The sequence below is a fragment of the Platalea leucorodia genome, assembly GCF_965183815.1.
Source record: "Platalea leucorodia genome assembly, chromosome: 1".
In the NCBI taxonomy this organism is placed as follows: domain Eukaryota; kingdom Metazoa; phylum Chordata; class Aves; order Pelecaniformes; family Threskiornithidae; genus Platalea; species Platalea leucorodia.
In genome coordinates, this window is record NC_138823.1 from 136,004,436 (window position 1) to 136,027,608 (window position 23,173).

Here is a 23,173-nt window from a genome sequence, read left to right on the forward strand (position 1 = left end):
GATAATACTATGCAGTCAAAGTAAAATAAATAGTCTTGTTAATTTTAGAGGCAAAAATGATTGTTTTCACGATTCATTAATTTTTATAGCAAATATTCTGTTTAATTTTTGCCACCTAGATTTCCGGTATAGCACTAGTTAGGAACAAGCATTAGTAGAACGAGAAAGTGCTCGTAGCTCATCTTATTGTCATCTTATGTTGAGTGAATGCCAAAATTTAAAGCTGTAAGTATACTTTTAAAATATTTCTAAAAATACTGAAAACTGTTGTTAGCATACTGGCCGCACAATTTGCTTTGGAATGTTTAAATTGCTTAGACTGAATTTTAACATGCTATAGAATCCACCATAATTGTGTATAATATACAACTATTGCTGACAACTGAAAAGACTAAATACGTCATAAGAAAGTCTTGAAGCACTATACCAGCATGTGCTGCTCTTTAAGCAGGGGATGCTATGTGTGGTCTGGATCATATACTTAGTATGGATCTTTGGTAGCATTATGCAAACTTTATATAAACTTCGAAGTGCTTTAAAAAAATCTATCAAGAAGAAAACAAAACCTTAATAAATGAGAACATGTTGTTAAGCTTTACCAGTTATTGCGCTGTGACAAGAATTAGCTGAGTATGTTGACTAAGGTAATAAGACCTTATTTGGCTAATAATATGATAAAATGTATTTTATTGACTATACAGTACTATTGTATTTATGGGAAACACGAACTTCCCCGACCATTCTCAGATTTCTTACAAGAAATGCGCAGATAAGGAATGCACTAGAAGAAATGCTATATAATTTGTATGACACCATTAAAAATGTATGTATTGGTTTAATCCTGCTAACTTTTGTAACTTTATTGTTTATTGTATTAAAAATAGTTCATCTGATTTATGGCAGTAATTCATGATACAAGAGCAACATAAATGACATACCCATAAGAATTCTTTTCAATCTGCTTTTTAAAAAAAATCCAATTTTAATATGAAATCAAATGTTCACATAAATTAGTTGTATCGTTGTTTGCTTTTTCTTAGTGTATATGTACGTTCTTGGTTTTGCTTCTTTTCCACCTCCAGTATGTTCTTGAGCTTGTTTTCAGTGTTGTGTGTTGAAAAATTGCAGCCTGTGGTATGCCTAGTTCTACTTTCTTCCTCCACCTCATATATCTATTTTCAGTTGTGTATTCCTATCATCCTGTCCTTGCAGGATGTCCTGTCTTTTTGAGGGGAATCTTTTTGGTTTTCTTTGAGAAATCTTACTTTTTTTCACAGAATAACATTTAGAATTCAGCATGTTGTCGATTAGATCAAAACAATATTTACTGATGCTTAGAGGTAAATGCTTTAAATACAAAAGAACAGAAATTATGTAAAGTAAAAAAGAACATGTGCAGTCTTAATTTTTGAGCAACAGTTTCTGTTATTGGTAATCTTTATTTTGCTATAGCTAATTGGGGCTCTGACATGTCTTGATGTACATGTACTATCCCCAGTTACTCAGATAGTATGTTCTGATAAAGGTGACCTCATTAGAAGAAATGTTTTCTTTTTCTTAAACAGTGTCATAAATATACATTACATTTATTTAAGGCATCCTGTGTCTTTGAAGTCAGTTCAATGTACAACATAGTGTCAGCTCATTAACATTGGATCAAAGTGTATATTAAATTTCTGATTAAACATCCCCTCTTTTGCAGCTAGGAATAAACACAATTATAACTTCTTCCTTCCTGGTGTTGGTTTAAGATTAACATGTGCCCAATTTTAGTGAGTTTGACTGTTGCTCCTAGCCAGCTGGGTAAACAGACTTTAAGGAAATTAGGTGAAGTTTAGCATACAAGCCTTTTTTCATAGTGTTCAAAACTCTTTACATCTGTTCTAATTAACCTTCTTTTTGTCTGGCTGATGATTAGGTTTAATATCTGTGTTACCAGGCTTGTTTAACATTTCAACCAGTGCTGTCCTTGGGCAATTAAAAGCTGCCAATACAAATATGTCAAGATAGCTGGAATTGGACTGGTTGGTGATACTGCCTACACAGAAGAAATTTTAGTGGGTATCTATCTCACTAATGAGAATCAAAGATGATGTGCCCATAATGACTATGAATTTTGATTTTTTTTTTCAACAAAATTAAAAATAAAGTAATTTAAGAATTATTCTTGTTGTTTAAAAAAGGGAAGACACCTGGCTGAAGTTTTCTTCAGCCTTAACCTCTAATGGATACACAGCCCAGGTTGCAGATTTTACTTATGTGTCGGTAGGATGAATAGGTAGAAGGAATCCTGTCCCCACCACAGCACCGCCACACAAATTATGTCTCTCTGCTACATGGTAGAGCCTGGGTGTGAGTGTGGGTGAAAGTATGATATGCCCTGGACTCAAATTTGTGTTTCTGCATGATAACGAGAGTACCTCTAGCTTTATTGTGGTCTGCTATTCTTTACTGAGTCATCCTGGTTGTCCTGTAGTCCTGACTGCATGCCATATCTGGTCCTTTAAGAGCAGTGTGCAGCTGAGGTACTGGTTTGGGGGGGTGTCTTTTGGACATGACATTAACAGAAGGAGATATGGGAGTAGTGGTGACAGGTTTGAGTTGAACCCATGCAGCCAGACTGCTGCCTTGCCTTGCTGTACAGCAAGTAGGTGGGTTCTGGGTGCAGAATGAGGTTATGAACTCTGTGAACTATGTGCAGGCTTGAACCAGTTCAGTTTGGAAGTTTGGCTAGTTTGGGCTTGAATATGTGTTCACACCAAAGTTTAGAAAACTTTGCACATATAGCCAAATTGTAGTTATCAACTGTACTTCTGTATAGGAGTGGTAGCTTATAGTTTGTGTCATTACTTTGTCTATGCCTCAATCTTTTCCATCCAAATAGAATTGTTTTGCCAGGATTTCTGTGGATTGGAGAAGGAAATACTCTAACTCTTCCCTCTCTGCAGCGGAATCATAAAACTTCTCATAGATTACAACTTTTGGTTATAGAGAAGATAAAATGTGGCCCTAGACAACAGCTGGATACAAAATGCAGAAAAAGAAAAGAAAAAAAGAAACATAAGACAAAAAGATATGATATTTCAATGTGATACCTTGAATGTGCATTGGAAGAAATTCTCTAATTGCTTTATTTTACAAAAACATTATATGACTTTGTTTTATTAAATAATCTCTCCTTCAGATTTACAATATAAAAGATTTGAAAAGAACATCCTCTTAAATAAGTGAAATATTTTAATCTTATAATTGAGTTTTTGAATTTTGTTTTGAAGATTGATAAATTTGCAATAAGAAATCTTTCAGTAGAGACAATTCTTCTAACTTAAATGGTAATTAATATGTGGCTGAAGCATGTTGATTACTATAGATACAATTAGTTTGAGTGCAGATGTCTGCATAGAAATGCATGTTTCTACCTGTTTCATGCATCACAGATACTATGTTTATTTCTGTATTTTTTCATACTGTAGGTGGCTGTGAATGCCCTTCATGGCAAGTGGTTTGATCTGTGTAAAAGAATACTTTCTCTGGAGTAACATGTGGAAACAGTTTGATGGAATAAAATGAGAAGAAATTAATCATAGTTTTTCTGAGCTTCCTTCGCTGGTTCATAGCCAGACCTAATTTAGACTGAAATCCTTAGGAGATGGTAGTGTTTGGTAAAATATAAATAATATTTCACCTAATAAAAAGCATTCCAGGACATATTTGTAAACTATTAGATACCTTCTTTGTCTAAATTAACATCGATTGTTATTGTTATGTAGTTGAACAGTGTCCTAATGCAATCCTTATCTTCATGGAAAAGCAAGATAAAATTGTTTGTATATTTACCAAATTCACCTCCACAAAATTGACTTTAATGGAGTTCCAAGATGGATATATTTGTCTTACTAAGTATGACTAGCCACACAGTCTCCAGCGTACACTTTCAAAGGAGACAGCTGCTCTGAAGTGATGAAAATGTTTTCTAATATACTTCTATTTCCACTGTATATATGCAAGACAAGTTTATTTTTCCTAAGACAGGGTGACTAAATTATTTGGGAGTCTTGGTTCAGTACTATTTTGCTTGTCAGAGCTGAAAACAACTGATTAAATAATTAAAATTAATAAATATGAATATTGAGAAAACATTTAAAAACATGAGAATAGGAACATTCTTTTAAAGGTAGCACTCATAAGCTATGCTTGTATGTATTTGACATCAGGCCTATTCCTAAGTAATTTTGAAACATTGAATCAAATGCAGTTAGGATGATTGAAATATAAAATGTACATTTACTTAATGCTACTAGGCAGCTGAGAAGCTAGAAGGCATAGGGAAAATGAATTTCAGGGGACACAGAGGCTATGAATGGAAAAGAAAATTATTATTGGTGTAATTAAAAAGTAGAAGGGAGTCATGCTAAAGGGATGAGAGAGTCGTCTTATTTAGAACTAGACTCTGTAATGTTTTAAGCTGTGATTCCCACTCACTTGAAGCTCAGGGTTGCAAACTGGCTGTGTAAGTGAACTTGGTAGGTCTGCATTAGTACTTGGGGTGTAGTGGGGACAGGGGCGTGCCAAAGACATAGCATACTTTTTTTTTTTTAGTATGCCAGCCTGCAGGATCTGTGGTTGTCTGAGCTTGTTACCACTCTGTTGTAAAACAAAAGGAATTGTAGTTGTGGTATTTTTTGTAACGATTTTGTGTCACTGCAAGTTTTTTTCTTTTTCTAGTCCATATCATTCAATTCGTTGAGCTTTGCAGCTAATTTAACATTGTTCTGTTTCGACTCTGATTACCAAAAATGACCAGATCAGTGATGCGGGTGTGTTGGTTTTCGTGCTCTTTTGGAGCTTCTGGCTCTCTCGTAACTTGTTCTTGGTAGATTGTGTTCTAGATGTGGAGTGTTGGTCTCTGCTGAATAATGCACTGTGTGTTGGGGGTATTTGTAGCCTAGATAATTTCTTGCTTGTGATATAATCTCCATCTTCCCCTCTAATCCTTTTGGAAATTTTAATGGGTTCTGGTTTTTTTTTTGTAAATAAAATGAGGATTTTCAGTTTTTATGAATATTCAGTAAAAGCAAGCTGTAGTGCATTGTGTTAGCCAGGTTGCTATGTTGTGTGTAGGCTTCTGTGGCCTAAACATTCATACTTCATTTTGTAATAAAAGGTGTCATCAGTACTGCTTGGATACTCTTCTTGAACTGACTGTGTTGTCTGATCTTAAAACACACCCTGGTTACATATTCACTGAATACACACGTCTAAACAATTTCTTGTCAGTATAAAAGTATGATAAAATGAGAATACAGTGTTACTGTTTAATGGAAAGGTGGATTAGTATGCCCTGGACTTGTTGAAAATGCTTATGATACCCTATTATACTGACCTGCGTGACGTACTTTGTTCTCTACCGTTTTCAGTCACCATCGAATCTTTAAATCTTGAATGTATGCTGCTCTCTACACAGTTATGCAAAAAACTGAATACAAAACTGAGAACCTGTTTGTAAATGTTTTTGATTTGTGCTGTTTAAAATGGGTTGTAAAAGACACCTGTTGTTTCTAAAAGCATCTAGAGGCTGGTTCAGTTTTCAGCAGATGGATGGATGAGCTTACCTCTGAGTGATACCAGTCTGTCACTTCCACTGAAGTTGATGGAATTCTGCGTTCTCAGGGTATTTTAGTATTGTTTTAAGGAAATGATAGATTAAAAGGATGGGTTTTGTTCCAATATTTTGTCTGCAAAATAACCAGTTAGCAGTATTTGTTTCAATGTCTGTTATGCTATGAAAGAATATTTTAAGAGCTTGCCCACAGATATTTTGATACTTTAACTGATGTATTTAACAAAATATGCAAAAAATGAGGGAAAGAAGTGTATGCATTTCCTGGACATGCCAGGTTCACCAAAACTAGTGCTTGACTGTCTTTGAAGTGGAGTGGCTTAACGGCTGTGAAGTGGACATTTAAAGAAATTCAGTTTAACTATCCATTACCTAATCACTTCACATTCAGGAAGGGTGTATGATGCATTTTGTGTATGATTTTGAAAGCAAATCTACTTGAGATCTGGGTCAAAATGATTAGAAATTGGAAGATGACTACTCTGGCTAGGGAAATGTTAGTATAAGACCCAGGCACTTGCTTTAGACTCACAGGATTTGTATTTTGTGATAGGCTGACTCAAAGTGTAAAAAAGATCTGTAGAACTACAGTGACATTAACAAATACTTATAATTTTAAATTAGGACAGATTTTCTTTGTTTTATTCATTTTTTTTAAATTCATGTCTGAACCTCTTGCCTGAGAGCTGGGCCAAATACCTGTACATTCCTGACATAAATAGCAAGTCAAAGCTTCTCAGATTAGAACAAATAAAATTCAAATACCTGAGACTCAATATATACTCTCTTTACTAATATGGAAATAGTTCTTTGTTACTGATTTATAACCAGAAAAACAACATGGAAATTCCTTGCAAAGAATGAAATATTTTGTGTTGCAACTGAATAGATGTAGACTAGCTGAATGATTGTGTTCTTCACTTACACCCCACAGTCATCAGGGGCAAAAGCCCCTTTAGATATAGCAGTACATTATTGTATTATTTGCCCTACTGTGCTCTAATGTTTAAGTTTCTGAACTAAAAAATGTAGTCTGTAGCCCTGCCTTAAGTACCTAAATTCCCCATTCAGTTCATTGCAAGACTGCTAGGAGTGGAATTCAGAAAAGGCTTCGTACTGAGTAGGGAGGACGCTTGCGCTAACCAGGAGGAAATACCACAGAACGAGCCATACATCTGAAACTGTGCCCCTCTTTGGCCTGTATATGAGAACAAAATTCACAGCTCTCTTCTCCTGTTTTTACACGCCGAATATTATGTTTACACCATGAATGAAGATACCCATGAGCCAATTTTGGAAGCAGAAGCACATGTGATGGGGTCTGTGTAAGCCAGCTTGGGTTTGGCAGCTGTGTCGGCGTATGCCCGCTAGAGGATGTCACCAGAAGTAGTGCAGCTGCAAGGTTTCCTGTGTTAGGGACTCAGCTCTCTTGTCCCATATAAAACCAATGCAGGGCATACATAGGCCTCATACATTTTCCTTTGCTTGATCCCAGTTTCACCCAGTCTGAAAGCGGCCTTAGGAACTCATGTAGTTCTCGTGTCACTGAGGTGGGAAACGCAGCCCTGTGTTGGGTCACGTCATCTGGTTGAGGGAGCCCGCTGAGGCAGAGAAAGGTCCTGCAGAAAGATGAGCCAGTACTGAGCAAAACAACCAGTTTCTGTATCTTGTCACAGGATTTTAAGGTTTCAACTCAGTGCTGCCCCTTAGCAAGTATGCTCTAGCTCATGGATTCACGGCTTTTGGACCCCAGCTGCTCATCATATGAAGGTTTTCTGTGTAGTAGAAACTTCCTGGCTTCAGTAAGTACGAGAGCCCTGCATTCTACTTTTAGAGCATAGAGCAGTTATGGACTGAGTTGTCCTTTTTTGGAATAAAAGCTGATTTTTTTTTAATCAAATGACTGCTAGTTATCCTGTTACCACATACATAGTTAAAATTTCTCTCCCTCACATGATCAGAAGTCAGCCATAAATCGTATTCTTTGTATTAAACTTGATGTTTTCAGTCAGTGCCAGGCATAGTTTGAGTGGACTTGCTGCAGAAGACATCTTATTTGGCCCAACTTGTGATTTCTCATTGAAATGGAGGGAAGACAGGTGAAACTCTCAGCCTGCCACACTGGACTCAGTTCTGGGGTAACGTAAAGCAAAACTGTAGTTGCTTGAAAAATGCCATTTTTTAAATTTTAGGTGCCATGAAACTTTCAATTACTTGAGAAGTTAATTGGGAGTTTTAAAAAATTATATGTTTGGATTTATTATAAATTAGATCTTCCTGAATTGTCTGGAAGAGCTAGGCCTCAGCAGAGCAGGAGATGTGGTTCAGTATTGTCACAAAGATACAGATACAGATATTCATGAATTTTTATTGTGCAATAAACCAGATGTCAAGAAAACAATGTGTTTCAGAGCTCCTTTAATAATATAATTTTGAGTATTTCAATTTTATTTAGAATTGCAGTTTGGTTTTTTGTTCCTCAGAGTGCGTGTTTCACTTGTGAGATTTGGTTATGCAAGTCACATTGTATTCTCTTGGCCTGTTTTATGCTTAAAATGTAACATGACATGATTGTTAAAAACTGTAATAAAATATTGGATCGGCCTAAGAAATCCTCTTTTGCTAACTGTTTTTCTGGAATGGTAACTGTTTTAGAAAAAAAAATTCAAATAGACTTAACTAATTACAGAAAAGCTGTGGCTAGCATGCTGCTCGGTCTCTTTTCCCATGACCTTCTAATTTTATAATTTTTTTTGTGTGTGTGTGACCAATTAAAATATGACGGCAGAGCAAAATAACATAGTCCAAATGCTCAGCAGCTGGGATATAGAGGTAATAATCCATGTCCTGGAATCATAGGAAATAGAGAGGGGACAATTTGCAGATAATTTAGTCTCTCTACTTCTGCTTATGCATAGCTTTTCCTCAAAGTACATCTGTTAAATTTACTCCTCATTTAATACATTGACGTATTACTAAAATTATAGCGGTATTTAGTTTTGTCAGTTTGTCTTTTCTATTACAGAAGTAAAATTGATCCTGCCTGGGACAGAAAGATGGACTAGATTGCCTCTTGAGATCCTTTACAGACACTTCAGTGATTTCATTGTTCTCGCTGATCTTTCTGTACCGTGCTTTGCCTTTGGATGATAGTGTTTTGCTCCATGTAGTGTTTTATATAGATATCTCTTCCCATGTATTAGAAAGAAAAAGTGCTTTTCAGATTTTGAGAAGGCGGTTCAGATATTTCTCATGTCATATGAATCTTTTGAATCTTCTCTCTCCTTTCTCCCTGCCCCAGTAGCTCATGCATATCAGAACTCTTTGGGCATGAGAAATTGGTTCACATCTCTGTCCTCATTCTGTAAAAGAATGAACCAAGAAGCTGTATTTTAGAGCTCATAAAGTGCTCAACACGCTGACTGCATTCCTCTTTGTTTTATTGTTCAGTAGTGTGAAAGGGGGAGGGAAGACAGCTAGTTCTTCTGAGAGGAAAAAAAACTTTGAGTTCACTTTTGGTGTCTCATTCTGCCACTGTATGCTTACCTGAGGTCAGAAATCTTGTAAGAATGGACAGGACTCATATGTATGAGGGCAGGATTTGCCAACAGAAGATAAATGAAATCAACAATAACGGTGCTCTTATTTTATGTGATAAGACCTATTTTTTTTCTGTGTCAAAGCTCCCTAGACCTCCGATGATCTTCTGTGGCTGCAATGAAAAGTGTCAGAATTCACCATTGGGAGTGGTTTCCTAGATACACTGATTTAAGATGTTGGATAATTCCAAATGTTTTGGAACAGCATCAATTATTCTTTTTTTATTATTCTTAAAGGTAGATAATAAACAGTATAGTGTAAGGATGGCATTGTCAGTGGTTAACGTTGTTAGGGAGCGTGCTTTTTGCCCTGTGACTTGATAAGGAATGTTCTGCCATTGCATCATTTTCTTCATTCTTGTATGGACAACTCTTGTCCCAATTGCCTTTAGCTTTATATAAAGTTTGTGTGAGCATTTGATAAGTGACTGATGAAACGTGGATAACTTTCTGGTATCAAAATGACTAAAACCAGCTAGAAGAGTTCTGTTTCAGGGATGCCATAGATCTTTAATACTATATATTGATGAAAAGATCAAAGATGTATGTTTAATTGGTTTCAAATCTAAGCAAAACCAGAACTGAAATATAAGCATTTAAATATCTTTTCTGGGGCACAGTGCTGCTGGATATTGAATACTTTCTGATGTATATACTCTGTTCCCCGTGATTTCACTGGTAAGTGTGGTTGCTCAGTATTTCACAGGGTGAATTCAACACAGAAGAACAAGCTCAATTTTTTGAAACTTTTCTTGTTGCTTATTTCTGAGCAGTTTGGCCAAATTGAAATCTGTGAAATCAATAGGTGTTGTGGATTCTCAAGACCTCTCAGGTGTGTCTCATGCTGTTTGATATCTGAATAGGCCTAGAACTGAACTCACAGAAACCACCTAATATGTATGTAGAAGAAAGTCTGAAAAAGGAACATCTCAGAGCTGTACATGTATTTTCAGTAGATGTTTATGAAGGACTTAAGGTTTTTCTTTTTTTTAAATTGGCCCTCAGTGTGTACTTATACAGTCTTCCATTGTTATATTCATGTTTAAAGTCTCATACAGACTAAATCGTATGACTTATGCATTAGGAGATATATAAAAGATAAATAAGTAGAAAATGTATTTTAAAGATCTTACTTTTTTTGACTGCACTTATCTGATATACATTAATATTAACATTTAGGCCTCTCTGTGTGTTTTGTTCCACAGGCAGCAGGAGCAATTCGTCCTCTAGTTTCTACTGTTATTGCCTCTGCTGCAGATGGCTGTTTAGACCACTCATTGGAACGTGCCAGGTACAGAGCGAGTGAAATGCCTCAGGCTTTCTTGTTTGATATAATCTATGAAGCATACCAACAGGTAAGACTTTGAGACTTTCTAAGACTTTTTTCCATTTACTTTAGTTAAAAAAAAAGGATTTTATTTCTCTTCTTTCAAAAATAGAGATTCAGCATCTATTTCAGATCACATCAAACTGTGTGTGTATTACTTCTCTGTAGTCTTTTGATGAAAATGCCTTATCATTCTAATCTATTCAAGTTTTTTGATTATCAAACTGTCAAATACAAGAGGGAATGAGGGTTCTAAACTATTGGAAAGACAGATTTGCTTTAATTTTTATTGTGCATTAAATAGATTACTTAAATGAGTGGGTTTATGTGTTTAAAGTTAGGTATATATTGTTGACTGAGAGTATCAGAGTTTTGGATGCACAGTGTAATAGTGGCATTATATAATAATATGATGGGATACAGGCTGTTCTGAAATATTGGAATAATATTAACTTGATACATCTAGGTAAATTAACTGTTTAATTTGTTTCGTGTTGTGTGTGTACTATACATACTTTGATTAGTGGCTGAAAATAATATTTACTTAGTCTCTGTTGTAATTCTCCATTTTTTTCCTAGTATATTGCTAGGAAATAAAATAAAAACTGTGGGTGGTGTATTAAACCCGGACGCTTTTGCCTTTATCCCTCTGGAAGACTGCTTTCGTTTGCTCCACCCTGCATTCACAGTTTACTGGAAACACTCCAGGCTTTTGTCTCAGCATTCTACTTCCTTTTCATTCATCACCTTGTGGAAATTGCCTGTCCTCCAGGTATCTTCAAGACTAACTGGAAGCAGAGCATTTCTTCATTTGTCACTTGGCAGGAATTATTTTTCACACCAGTAATGCTGACAGTTATGCTTCCCATCAGTCTTTCATTTCTAGAGTAAACAAGCCCAAATTACTGATATCCACCTTCAGAGAGTACATAGCTTAGAAGTCACCAACAACAGAACAAATGCATGGACAGGCAATGAAGAAGAAACAGTTGCTTAATTGTTCCATAATTGTTTTACTTAGAAATGTTGGCACAAATTCCATGTCATACCCTTTATGCTTGGTACTTGAAGCTATTCTTAGATGCTGAAGATGAAGGGCTGTCCAAGACGAAGAGCTATTCAAGTGATTGGACTAGCTCCAACCTTTTTACTTCTGATGGGAAGCAGGGGGATGTTCTTGGTGTATATGATGACACACAGCTGATACTTGTAAGTGAGACTCTAGCTTGAATGTAGCGGGCATACTCGTGATAAAGGCAGCATATATGTGCATAGAACACATCTCAAGAGACAACAGCTACTGTTGGTTATACAACTGTTTCGTGTTGATGTGTATCTCTTTTGGCAAATTGTGTGTTTATGTGTTGTTTCTCAAAAAGCCAGCCCCAAAACAAACCCCTGTTTTTTCCTACTGTGTTTGCTCTTAGTTTACAGATACAGTAGAGCTGGCAAATACATAAAAAACTTTTCCCCTAAATGCCTAGCTCAAAATGCAACTATGTTTGCAGTCCTGGTGCTGCTCTGAATAGTGTTCTCTTCTCACATATGCATTCCATCAGTCATCTTTTTTGTATCCCTGCTCTTTCAAGAACAAGCCACCAAAGTTGTTAGCAAGCAACCAAGGCTATGGTTCCTTGTCCCCGGTTCCCTTTGCATTGGCTAAATTCTGGTCATTTACATGCTCTGTGCCTTGGAGCTCTGGGAAGGATAACACTTTGCTAAACCTCTCAACTCATATTGTTTGCTAATTATTTATGTTTCAATGGTGCCTAGCTGTCCAAGTCAAGGATTAAGACCCTATTGTTCTAGGAACTGTACAAACAAATAAAAAAAGATAGATAATCATTGTCCTGAAAAACTTAGTCAAGCTACTGTGGGACAGATTTTTGTAGGAATGGATGCAGCTTATGATGCTTCCTAAATATTAACATACCCATCATTAGTTCCCACAACAACCTGGTGAAGTAGGTAAATATCATTGTACAGATGAACAAATGAAGATAAAATAATTTTGTTACTCATGTTGCAAGTCATTCACAAAGCTGGGAATGGAATTAATTTTGGCTGACTCGGCATGGGATCACTGCTGTGTATTTTATACAGTTGTGACCTTTATGCAACAACAGTGTGGGGAAAAACAACAGTCAAACATGCATTCCTTAGAAAGAAACTGTCTATTTGAATTACTGCGTCAAATAACATAGGCTTTTCAGTTACATTGTGGGTAATGTGGAATACTGCTTTTAAACTCCGTCTGTATTTAAATGCATCATCTGATGTGAGTAGGTATAGAATCATAGAATCATACAAATGTCCTGAGTTGGAAGGCACCCACAAGGATCATCAAGTCCAACTCCTGTCCCTGCATAGGACAACCCCAAAATTCACACCATATGTCTGAGGCCGTTGTCCAAATGCTTCTTGAATGTTGTCAGGCTTGGCGCCATGACCGCCTCCCGGGGGAGCCTGTTCCAGTGCTCCACCACCCTCTGGGTGAAGAACCTTTTCCTAATATCCAACCTAAACCTCCCCGGCATATCTTCCTGCCATTCCCTTGGGTCCTGTCATTGGTCACCAGGGAGAAGAGGTCAGCGCTGCCCCTCCTCCTTCCCTTGTGAGGAAGCTGTAGACCGCTCAGGTAGCTGTAGGTAGATTTAGAGAGTTTACTTCCAGATGTGTTCTTTTTCATGAATGTAAGATATCTGAGTATCTTGACCACTAAGTTGCAACATTCAATTAAAGGTCAGTTCTCTGATCCTTACAGGTTTGCCATCTCTAGTCTTTTTTGCTCTTCTTGTCTGGTACCAACCCGGGCAGAGCAGACTAGTGCTCCTTCTCCTTTTATTCCTGTTTTGAATGTATTTTGACCTAGAAAGGAATAAGGTATTAACACTATTAAAATATGTAAAAATACTTTTATATGGTCTTTATCAAATTTAAAGTAATTTCCTTAGAAAACTTTTCCCAGTTCTTCCTTGATTAAAAAATTGTAGTAATGATTTGGGGAAAAATACATACCTTGTACATAAAATTAATTGGAGTAGATAAAACAAATGCCAAAGATTGGTTTACAATATTATCTTAAAATATATGTATACTACAGTGAATTCCCTTTACATTTGGTACCAAAAATCCAGCACAGATGTTGAGGACATTCAGCCAGGTTGTTTGCATGCATTTCATTGTGATGCATCTCATTTTTCTGCGCTGGATCTCAATTTAGTTTTCACTCTTGCCTGTTCTTTGTTGCCTAGATCATACATATTCCAAACAGATCTTCTTTGTTCAGGTATATATTGCTTTCTGATTTAACTGTGACGATGTCAAGATTTCTGACATCATAACTGTTCACTTCACAGCTTTATAGTAGTGCTGTTGAAACCTTTTAGATTTTGCTCAAAAATTGCATGCACTCTGTTGTCTTCGTAATGACTTTGAGAGCTCATTAAAACAGACATTCTTCATCACTTGCATATCTGATATTTAAGTTCCATTTAACAGGGCTTTTCAAAGGTTAAAAAACAGTACTTCTATTTTTTTTTAATGTGATTTGTCTGGCTTTGGGTTTTCCTTATTATAACCAGTTTGTCAAACAAAGAAAAAATGTTGGACTGGAAGTGATATCAAATTAGAATCTGTTTGGTCAGTTGCCCAGAAATGGGGTTAAGTATTCCATCCATTACCTCTGAAATATGCTATAAAATCACTTACATTGTGTTTCTAATTTTTACTCGTGTTGTGTGAGAGAATTAGGTTCTGTGAGAAGGTATGCATTGTATTGTTTTCAAAAGGGTTTCTTGTTGCCCCTAGTCACATCTCCTTTTGCTAGGTGTATTAACCTAATATCTTCTGTTCTTTGGGACAGTCCTCCTCTTACAATTCCATAATGTTTCTTGATCCTGATGGGGAAATTATTTCATCTTTCTACTCTATTATTGTAAGGTAGCCAAGGATGTCTACCTGCAAGGTAGGGTTTCTTTGTTTGTTTGTTTGTTTTTAATTCCCAGAGAAGTAAATAAATCTGAAATGGGAAGAGCCAATCCAAAAAATGTTGGTGAGGTACTGGATACTGCTAGCTCTTCTGATGGTTAATTTTGAATAATTTTATTTAACCATATTGAAACAATAGTATAGATTTATGAAAATATTTCCTTTAAAATAATCTCAGACTTTTTCCGTTAGCATCAATTTTAACATCATTTAGTGGTGGAAGCAGCTTTTTTTGATATGTCTGTGTATATGCTTAAGAGGGAACAAAAAAGACATTCAGATGTCCTGTATTTTTACTTTTTTTATTGGGGGAATGCAAGCAGTTTGAGAGCCATTGTCGTTTCTTGGTGAAAGAAGAATTGGGAGTACTTTGTGTCTGCCTTTTTGTGATGAAGCAGGTAAGTGGAGGTGCAGTAGGGAAGGGAAAGCTTTTCAGTATTCTTCTACCTCAAATGGTAATTGCTCCAATGCAACAGGATCAGAAGACCGCTGTTCAGGAAGCAGCTACTCCTTCCACTCCAGAATATTGATACTGATTTTAACATTTTTATAAAGTTTCTGTTACATTGTTATGCATTTTAGTTTTAACTCAGGATACCTCTTTGCTTCTGTATTGGACATTACATAAGCCAGACTAAAAACATTTAAAGTCAATATTGAAATTAAGCAACTGTTTAGAGCCCACAACAGCCACTGGAGCTAAAATGATGTCTTGATATTAAAAGGCCTCACTACGCTGACTTATGTGTCATTAGATAGAGCACTTAGCTATAATAAATTAATAGTCATAATGGGATTTTGGCAGATACAGGCACCTACCACTGTATGTAACACTGCTTAACACTTTCTGTTGCAAGTGCCTGTGTTGAGTTGGTTATATGAAGCATGGGCAAACAGCTGTTTTGCTTCTATTTCAGTGAAGTATTCTGATGCCTCCAATTTGTAGTAGGACTTTGGAATTTGGCATTGGGATGGTCCTGAGGTGAGAAAAGGATGAATTATACAGGCCTCCTTACACATGCCTGCAAGTGTTACTGTGTCACTCATCATATATATGCCTCCTCACCTCATATTCTTATGAAGTACAGCACTGCTTTCATGCCCTTCAATTTGTTAAATTTATAAAATGTATAAAAGTTACAAATTTATAAAATTTATAAAAGTTGTACCTATTATTTGTATGATACATGCTTGACGGAAGGCGGACAAGTGACAGATGCAAACAACTGCAAGGGGAGAAAGAACTGTATTTATAATGTGTGTAGTATCTCGCAGGCAGGAGGCCTTACCTTAGCCAGGGGTTTTCCTTGGGAGGTTGGGTTAAAGGCCATATAAATGTGTTAAGGGGATAAATGTAATGTTGCATCAGTGCTCTTAGTTTTGGTATGTCCTAATTTGTGAGTTCTTGTTTCCTGCACAATGTAAGGAACCATAGCACTAACCTTCAGTAAATATTAGTAGTGGACGAGTTCAATTTTTTAAAATAAAAAATGCAAATCTCTAATAACTAATAAAACCTGTGGAAAAGTTGTAAAATTGCAGAACCCATGATTTACTTCAGTTCTAACCTACCTGGGACAAAACCAGGCAGTTGGCTTTTTTTATTTTTTGTTAATAAGAATTAAATTCCTGATCTTTGGAAACGCATGTTTCTTTTCTATTCTTATCAGCCCTAAGGGAAATCAGAAAAGTTTAAGTGTTAATTGAAAATCCACCCTTTCCAAAGATAGCAAATAAAGCATAAATTCCTTAGACCAGACTTGTTCATTTTTGCTTAAGGTAGTTTCATGTTTCTGTTCAGCTTTTTAAATTAAATAGGAGCAAATGCGAAGTATGATCCTGTAAGCCTGTGAGGAGGAGGGTGGGGGGCAGACTTCACTTACTAGAAGTCAAGTGTTCCCCTGGAGCAGTATCTTTTAAGGAATTAGAGTATCAGGAAGTCACGTAGACTACCTATTTCCTTTAATCAGACTAGGCTGAGACTGATTTCTGTAATACCTGTTTCTGACATACTGTGAAATGCACAGAGATCTCAGAGGTCTTTTGTCTTTAACACAAAGCATCTTCTTGTGTCATGTCACGTTAATGTACAAAGTAACACAATCACAGTATATGAAGGCTGAAACACCCGAACTTAACAAAGGATTGTGTATTTGAAATCTGTCTGCCAAAGTAAGGAAGGTAGCAGGAACAATTAAAAAGCTTTGCCTTTCATGATCTGGCAGAGAAACAACTGAAAATGGAAGCAGAAAAGGATTGGTATGTAGAAGATCCTGACTAGCTTCTGTGTCAGAGATGTAAACAGAAAGCCTAGGGAAGATGATGTGATGGTTAGAGAGTTGTCAGCATGAATGCTGGGGATACAATAGAGTTTCTCACCAGCGTGACCAGTCTGGTGAAGCCAAGGACCTTGTAAGAGGGAAGAGCTACACACAGCTGAAGAAAGGGTGGGACATGTTAGAAGGCTATTCTGCAGGAATCCTTCACATGTGGATGGCATGGCAAGGTTTGATCACTATTTAAAGATAGAGTGATAGGTTTATAACAATCTTAATTTTAAAAAAATAATTTTGATACACAATTTTTTTTCTGGTAATCTTTTATACGTTGTTTTACACTTAGCCTCAAGATCTTCTGTACCTGGGAAAATTTACCACAAAAGCTACGCCATTTTTTGGGGGGTGTTTGTATTGCATATGTAGTTAGTTTAATCATCTGTTGATAGTAGACCTTTTGTAGATTATGGAAGCTTACATTTAGCTAATCAGAACAATGAGGCTGCACTAAAAAAATAAAAAACTAGGAACAGGAAGCAGGAATATTCCTTGAAGGAGGATGAGCTTCAACACGTTTAGGGATGTTTCTCTGATGCATGTCTATAACCTCCTTAGAGATATCCACACAGAACAGACTGATTTTAGGGATTCTATCTAATCTGTGTAGAAACTATGTAGAGATTAGTACTTTTTGGGACTACACTGAATTAATACATCTGTTCATAGCCAACATTACCCACTTTTTGGATAATAAGCAATCACATTTACTTATGGGATGTTACAGCATTTGCCTGCATAGGAGAGAGCTGCTATATATAAGCACAGTAATGACAAGATACAAAATAATAGTGTGTCAGGGAGGATCATACAAATACTTTGATGCTAAACTCTGGGAGGCAGATGTTCTTCCACTCCCCTAAAAAATCATTACAAGATGTCCCCAGATGGGGTTGAGATGGGGAGAAGAGAGATTCTGCAAACTGTCCAACCTGATCCTCAGTAGAAGAAAAGGAAATCCCAAAATTGTTCTTGTCTAACAAACCCCTGAGAATGTTCAAGGAAGATTTTGCCAGAGTAAGAAAGGAAGTTGGCTATTGTTAGGCCCATTGTAGAGGTATTTGCTCAAAGTATTGTCTTTTCTGTATGTAAACAATAGGGAGTATATTCCATGTGGATTTTGTAAACTTCTAAAGTGCTTTTTGAAAGGGCACAGCATTACTGGGATTCTTCTTTAAACATGTGTGCAGCATTTTAGTATCCTCTGTAGGGGGGAAGTGGAGTCAGCTGTAGCAGTTTAGTAATATTTTGGCATAGGTCAGGCAAGTCCTTTGAGGCAAAATGTCTAGACTGATTTGGGGATTTTCCTGTGGGTTCATTCTTTGTTAAAGAAATCAATGTCTGTCAAATTAACAGTGCCAGGAGCAGCAGGCGATTAAATGAACGGTAGCAGACAAATTGTTGGCTAAAACCTTGGCAACTTTGGGAGCAAGGGTCAGATTCAGAAAAAGGACTGAAGGGTCAAAATGTAAGTGAAGCAGAATTTGGGCATTTAAGTCTAATGCTGGAATCCTGAGAAAAACCAGTGCTCACCTCCCTCCTAAGACTAAAGATATCTGAATCCTCAAGGCACCTCAATTTTTTTTTTTTTTTAACATTCACCAAGTATGAAACTTTGTGTGTGCCAAGACATCTAAGTTGTGGCAAGGCTGAACAGCTTAATATTTACCTCCTGTAAACATCCACTTGGAGAAAAAAATTTTTTGCCTCATGCTATTCAATCATGAATTGGTGATATGGGTCAGAGCTGTTCGGTTTTGTAGCGCAAAAACACTGAAAAAGAGATCACCATTGCTTTTAATATATGACAAAAAGTAGGTAAGATATATAGATTTTATCATAAGCTGTAATGGGTTGTTTCTTGGCCTTCATCTTTAAAAAAGCGTCAGACATCTTTTATTAAGTGTATTATGCTGCAAGGATGATCAGTTTACCTCATTCTTCTTCAAACGTATTTTGCAGTTTCTATGTGCTCTGTGTGTGTATGGAGATCCACTTCCTTTCCCACCATCCACAGCTTTGGTCACCCACTTTGCTTTTGTATTTTGTAGTTATATGTTCAGGTCTTCTAAATATATGCCATGTAATGTCATTGTTGTGTTTTTCCTAATTCTGCATTCCAGTTTGTGTCTATAGGTTTTCTTCCTTCTCATCAACTGTATTCTGAAATACTGAATCAAGAAGTGATTCATGAATTAGACAAGAGCTAGCTAAAATAGTAGTAATCTACTACTTGTATGATTTGTATGAGGACAGTACTACAAGCCAGTTTTTTTCTTTGTACGGAGTCCTAAAGGCAGCATACTTCCATCTGCCTATGAAATATAATAGGTAATTACAGTTTTAGTGTAACTACCTACTTGGTTGGTCCGAGTCAGTCTAGTTGGCTGAATAGTAAACGGATTATTTCAGTTTGTTGAAATTCCTACTCCAGTTCCTCTGATGGTATAATAATACAGATTTTAATTAGCTGTATACTGGTATCAAAGTGGGGAATATCAGTCAGTTTTTCAATGTGCAATCTAAGCACATGAAATAACCTAACAAAGGAAGCCTTTCTGCTGATTTGTCCATGAGTCATTAGGATTTTAGATCTGATTGTTTGACAAGGAAATCTGTGTAGCTCCTAAATGTTGAAAGAAAACCTAGTATCTCATTTCTCCTTACATCAGAAGTTTTTACTTTATTAACAGCTCCCTTTCATTGTTGTGGTCCATTTTGGCTTGGATTTTATCTCTGGTTTTAGTCCCATTTAAAAATGATTTCTCTGGAACTTCAGTAGAACTTGAGTTCTGTTCCATTTAATTCCTGCTGAAAATTGGTAATTTTTTGGTTTTGATACAAAATTTGCAATGCAGCTAATTTTTTAATAATGCAGTTTTGCAGAGGATTTTGATCTGCCTTTCTCCATTCATCTTCAGGCTGATGCACACAGGCTGTTGCTTAAATACAGGGTTGTCAACCTCACCTAAATGAATATCCTAATTTGTACAGTCTTCAGGTTGTAGTTCTGAGATGTTTTCCGAAGAGATTTTCCAGTTACTTCCTCTGGCATCTTTTTACCCTAGCAGCTTTGTCCTGAGATTTAGAGGAATAAATATTTTTTCCCTTTCCTTATCCTTAAAATCTACCCAATTCTACAGAATTCTTTTCAGGATAAATATAGTAAATGAGTTTTGTCAGTAATGCTTTCATTTATTCAAAACCTGAAGCTAGATTGGTGGTCTGTTGAGAAAACTATGCTAGTTTAGATAGCTCTGTACTTGATTAGTTCTTTGGCGCAATGGTAGAGCCAGGATATTGTATGAATCCCCACCTTGCCCTAATTAATTTCTGCCACAAGAATGTTTGGAGAAATTCTAATGCCTTGCATAAGAAAAAAATAAAAAGTTTTTTTGCTAATGGGATAATTACTTCCATTTTATGGCACTCCTCATCCTGTAGGATCTCAAAGCACTTCGCGGATTCACATATTAGCTCTTGGAGCTGTTTGGTGCGGTGGTGCAAAGCTGCCACACCCTGGATGAAATCTGGCATCTCTGTAGCAGTGAAAAGGCGTTTTGTTTTCAGATATAATTTGGAGGGTGTATGTTAGGGAGACACGCTGCAATTATTCAAGATGGAAATTAGACTGGATTATGAGAGTATTGTTGTGTTACTGGATTTACCCTGATAAGTGTACTGTATCCACAACAATCACCCATTTGGCACAGGCTCAGAAAATGCTGACTACTGAGTGAGAATCACTGTATCCAGCATATGGGAGACCACCCATCTAAATTGTCATCTGCTGCTTGTTTTGAGAGAGCAAAGAAGAAAACAAGGTAGTGATGCTAGAGCTTTTACTCTCTTAGCTACTGACAGTTTAGCGTATCGAATGGCAAGGAAAAGGACCATTTATGATCTTGCATAATTTCAAGAGGTGATTCTCTTAAGTAAATTGTTCCAAGAGTGAATAATTGTATCTGTTAAAAAAAAATTTTAAAAATAAAACATACATTTTAACTTGGCCAGAATTTGGCTCACCTCTGCTTCTGAGCCTGATTAAATTATCTGTTGGTTGCTTAATTTTAGAACTTGATATATTTAGAAATATCTTTGCTGGGAGGATGTGAACTTCTTTACATTTTCTTAGAATAACCTAAATCTGTAGTTTTCTACATTGAGACAAGATTTTTTGCCTTTGTCTTGTCCATTTAACTCTTTTCTAAGTATTTTTCCAATTTACAAGATAATTTTTTAAAGTGTAAACAATGGGTCCTAACACAGTATTTTGACTACTACCGTTGTCACATAGAATATTAACATTTTCTTATTTCTTCTTGACATTGTAACTAAAATACAACTTTTAAAAAAGCTGAAATTGTATATGACGTCTGAAATTCCATGTTCATCTGCGTGCTCAAAATGACTCCGGTGTCCTTTTCTGAATCAGAAAAATCAATACTGTCTCATGGTTACTCAGGACCTGTTTTATGAATTCAATCTGATTAATAACTAGCTCCTAGTTGCATCAGGTATTTCATCGTCATACCAGTACCATTGGTTATTCTCACCTAGTTTGTATTCTCATTTTCATTATGCTAGTTTGTGTGGACTTTGTTGGACTAACATTAGGAATATATTTACTGGTGTGGCACAAAGAGAGAATGACTGAGGGAAAGACCGAGGTTTGATTTTTGGTAATCCGTTATTGTTTCAGGACTGTGTGTGTAAACTGGGACTTTACCAGCAGTGATATTCATCCCAGTCACCAGTCATATGGACACAATGCGTGCCGAGTCCTGGCTGCTAGGGCACCTTGTGTCCACACTGCAAATGATGTGCTTTAGCGGGTGCCCTTGTGTATGACTTTCACCTTGATTCCACCAGAAGGGAAATGACTTTGAGCTCTCCAGCAGCACAGTCAAGTGCATTTTGTATGATTCTGAGTAGGGATGCAGGAAAGACTTGCACCAAAAAGAAACTCTCCTGCACACTGAGTTGGTAATGTAGACACAACCCTTGACATTTCTTGTTTGTGCCTGCTGGTACCCTTCGTTCCTTGGCAACGCACCTCCAGTTATTCTTGATTAAGTTTTTATTCCTTAATAGCAGAGCTGCACTTTTTCCCCTCTCTCTACAGGTTGATCGTGATTTGTCTAGGAGAATATAGCAGACCTCATTCTCTGGAAGGACTGAATTATGGATTACTCTGGGTACGTAGGGGTTAGGGCTCTCTGTCTAATTTTCAAACAGAACTAGGGTTTTTCCAAATGACAGCATTAGTGTTTTTATGATTTTGGTGTAAAGTTGAGCACATGTACTTCTTTTACAGGATGATTAGATTGTTTGGACCTCTCATTTTGCAGAGAGAGAAGCAGTAGCAGCCAGAATAAGATTAAGACTTAGAGAATAGGCTTTAATCATAGAATCATTTAGGTTGGACCTGTGAGATCATGAGTCCAACTGTTAACCTAACACTGCCAAGTCCACCACTAAACTATGTCCCTAAGCGCCACATCTACATGCCCTTTAAATACCTCCAGGGATGGGGATTCAACCGCTTCTCTGGGCAGCCTGTTCCAATGCTTGACAACCCTTTCGGTGAAGAAGTTTTTCCTAATATCCAATCTAAACCTCCCCTGGCACGACTTGAAGTAATGATACAAACACTATCATAATAATCCTGTAGGGTATCTGCAAGTATCTTAAGGCATGGATTTAAGAACTGAAAAGATAGCTCTTATGCTTTGTCAAAAGAATTTTAAAACTTGATTTTTCTTTTTCTTTTATCCAGAGTCCTGTTTAAGGATGCTGAGGCTAGGACCTAGTCTTGTGATTATACTTCAGCTTCTGTTTCATTTTGAGGTCAGGGCTAGAAAATGACAGTCAATAAAATGGATATCTTTTCTAATTGTCTAGTTACCTTATTTCAATGTTTTTATTGTAGTGATTCCTTGATGAATCTAAATCAAAGTAAATGACATTTTTTCTTAGGGGTTTTGATAGAATGGGACACTGAAAACAAGAGTTTTTCAATCTAGTTCATTAGTCCTAGATCCTGTCTTTTGGTCACAGAATCACGTGTGATTTGTTACTTAGAAGGAAGTTGAAGGAACGTGTCCAAAATGGACAGAAATATCCACATGAAAATTTTGTTCCTAGATCTTACACAATGATTTTGTTTAATTTATGCTCAGAAGTGCAAATTTTGATATAAATATTTGTTCTCTGCATCCATATACATTTCTGAATCCCACTGAGTTTCTGCTTTTACATATTGTGACAGTGAGTTTTTCAAGCAAATTTTTGTTTAAACAAA

General features: G+C 36.5%; 1 protein-coding gene across 1 annotated transcript in view; it reads left to right on the forward strand.

Moving 5' to 3' along the window:
- CRPPA (CDP-L-ribitol pyrophosphorylase A) overlaps positions 1 to 23,173 on the forward strand; it is a gene marked incomplete at its 5' end in the record, with an annotated part of 124,047 nt that overhangs the window by 14,600 nt on the left and 86,274 nt on the right. The window contains one exon of the mRNA XM_082306831.1: positions 10,425 to 10,574. Within this exon, the coding sequence (XP_082162957.1) occupies positions 10,425 to 10,574 (150 nt within the window). The remainder of the gene's footprint in view (positions 1 to 10,424; positions 10,575 to 23,173) is intronic.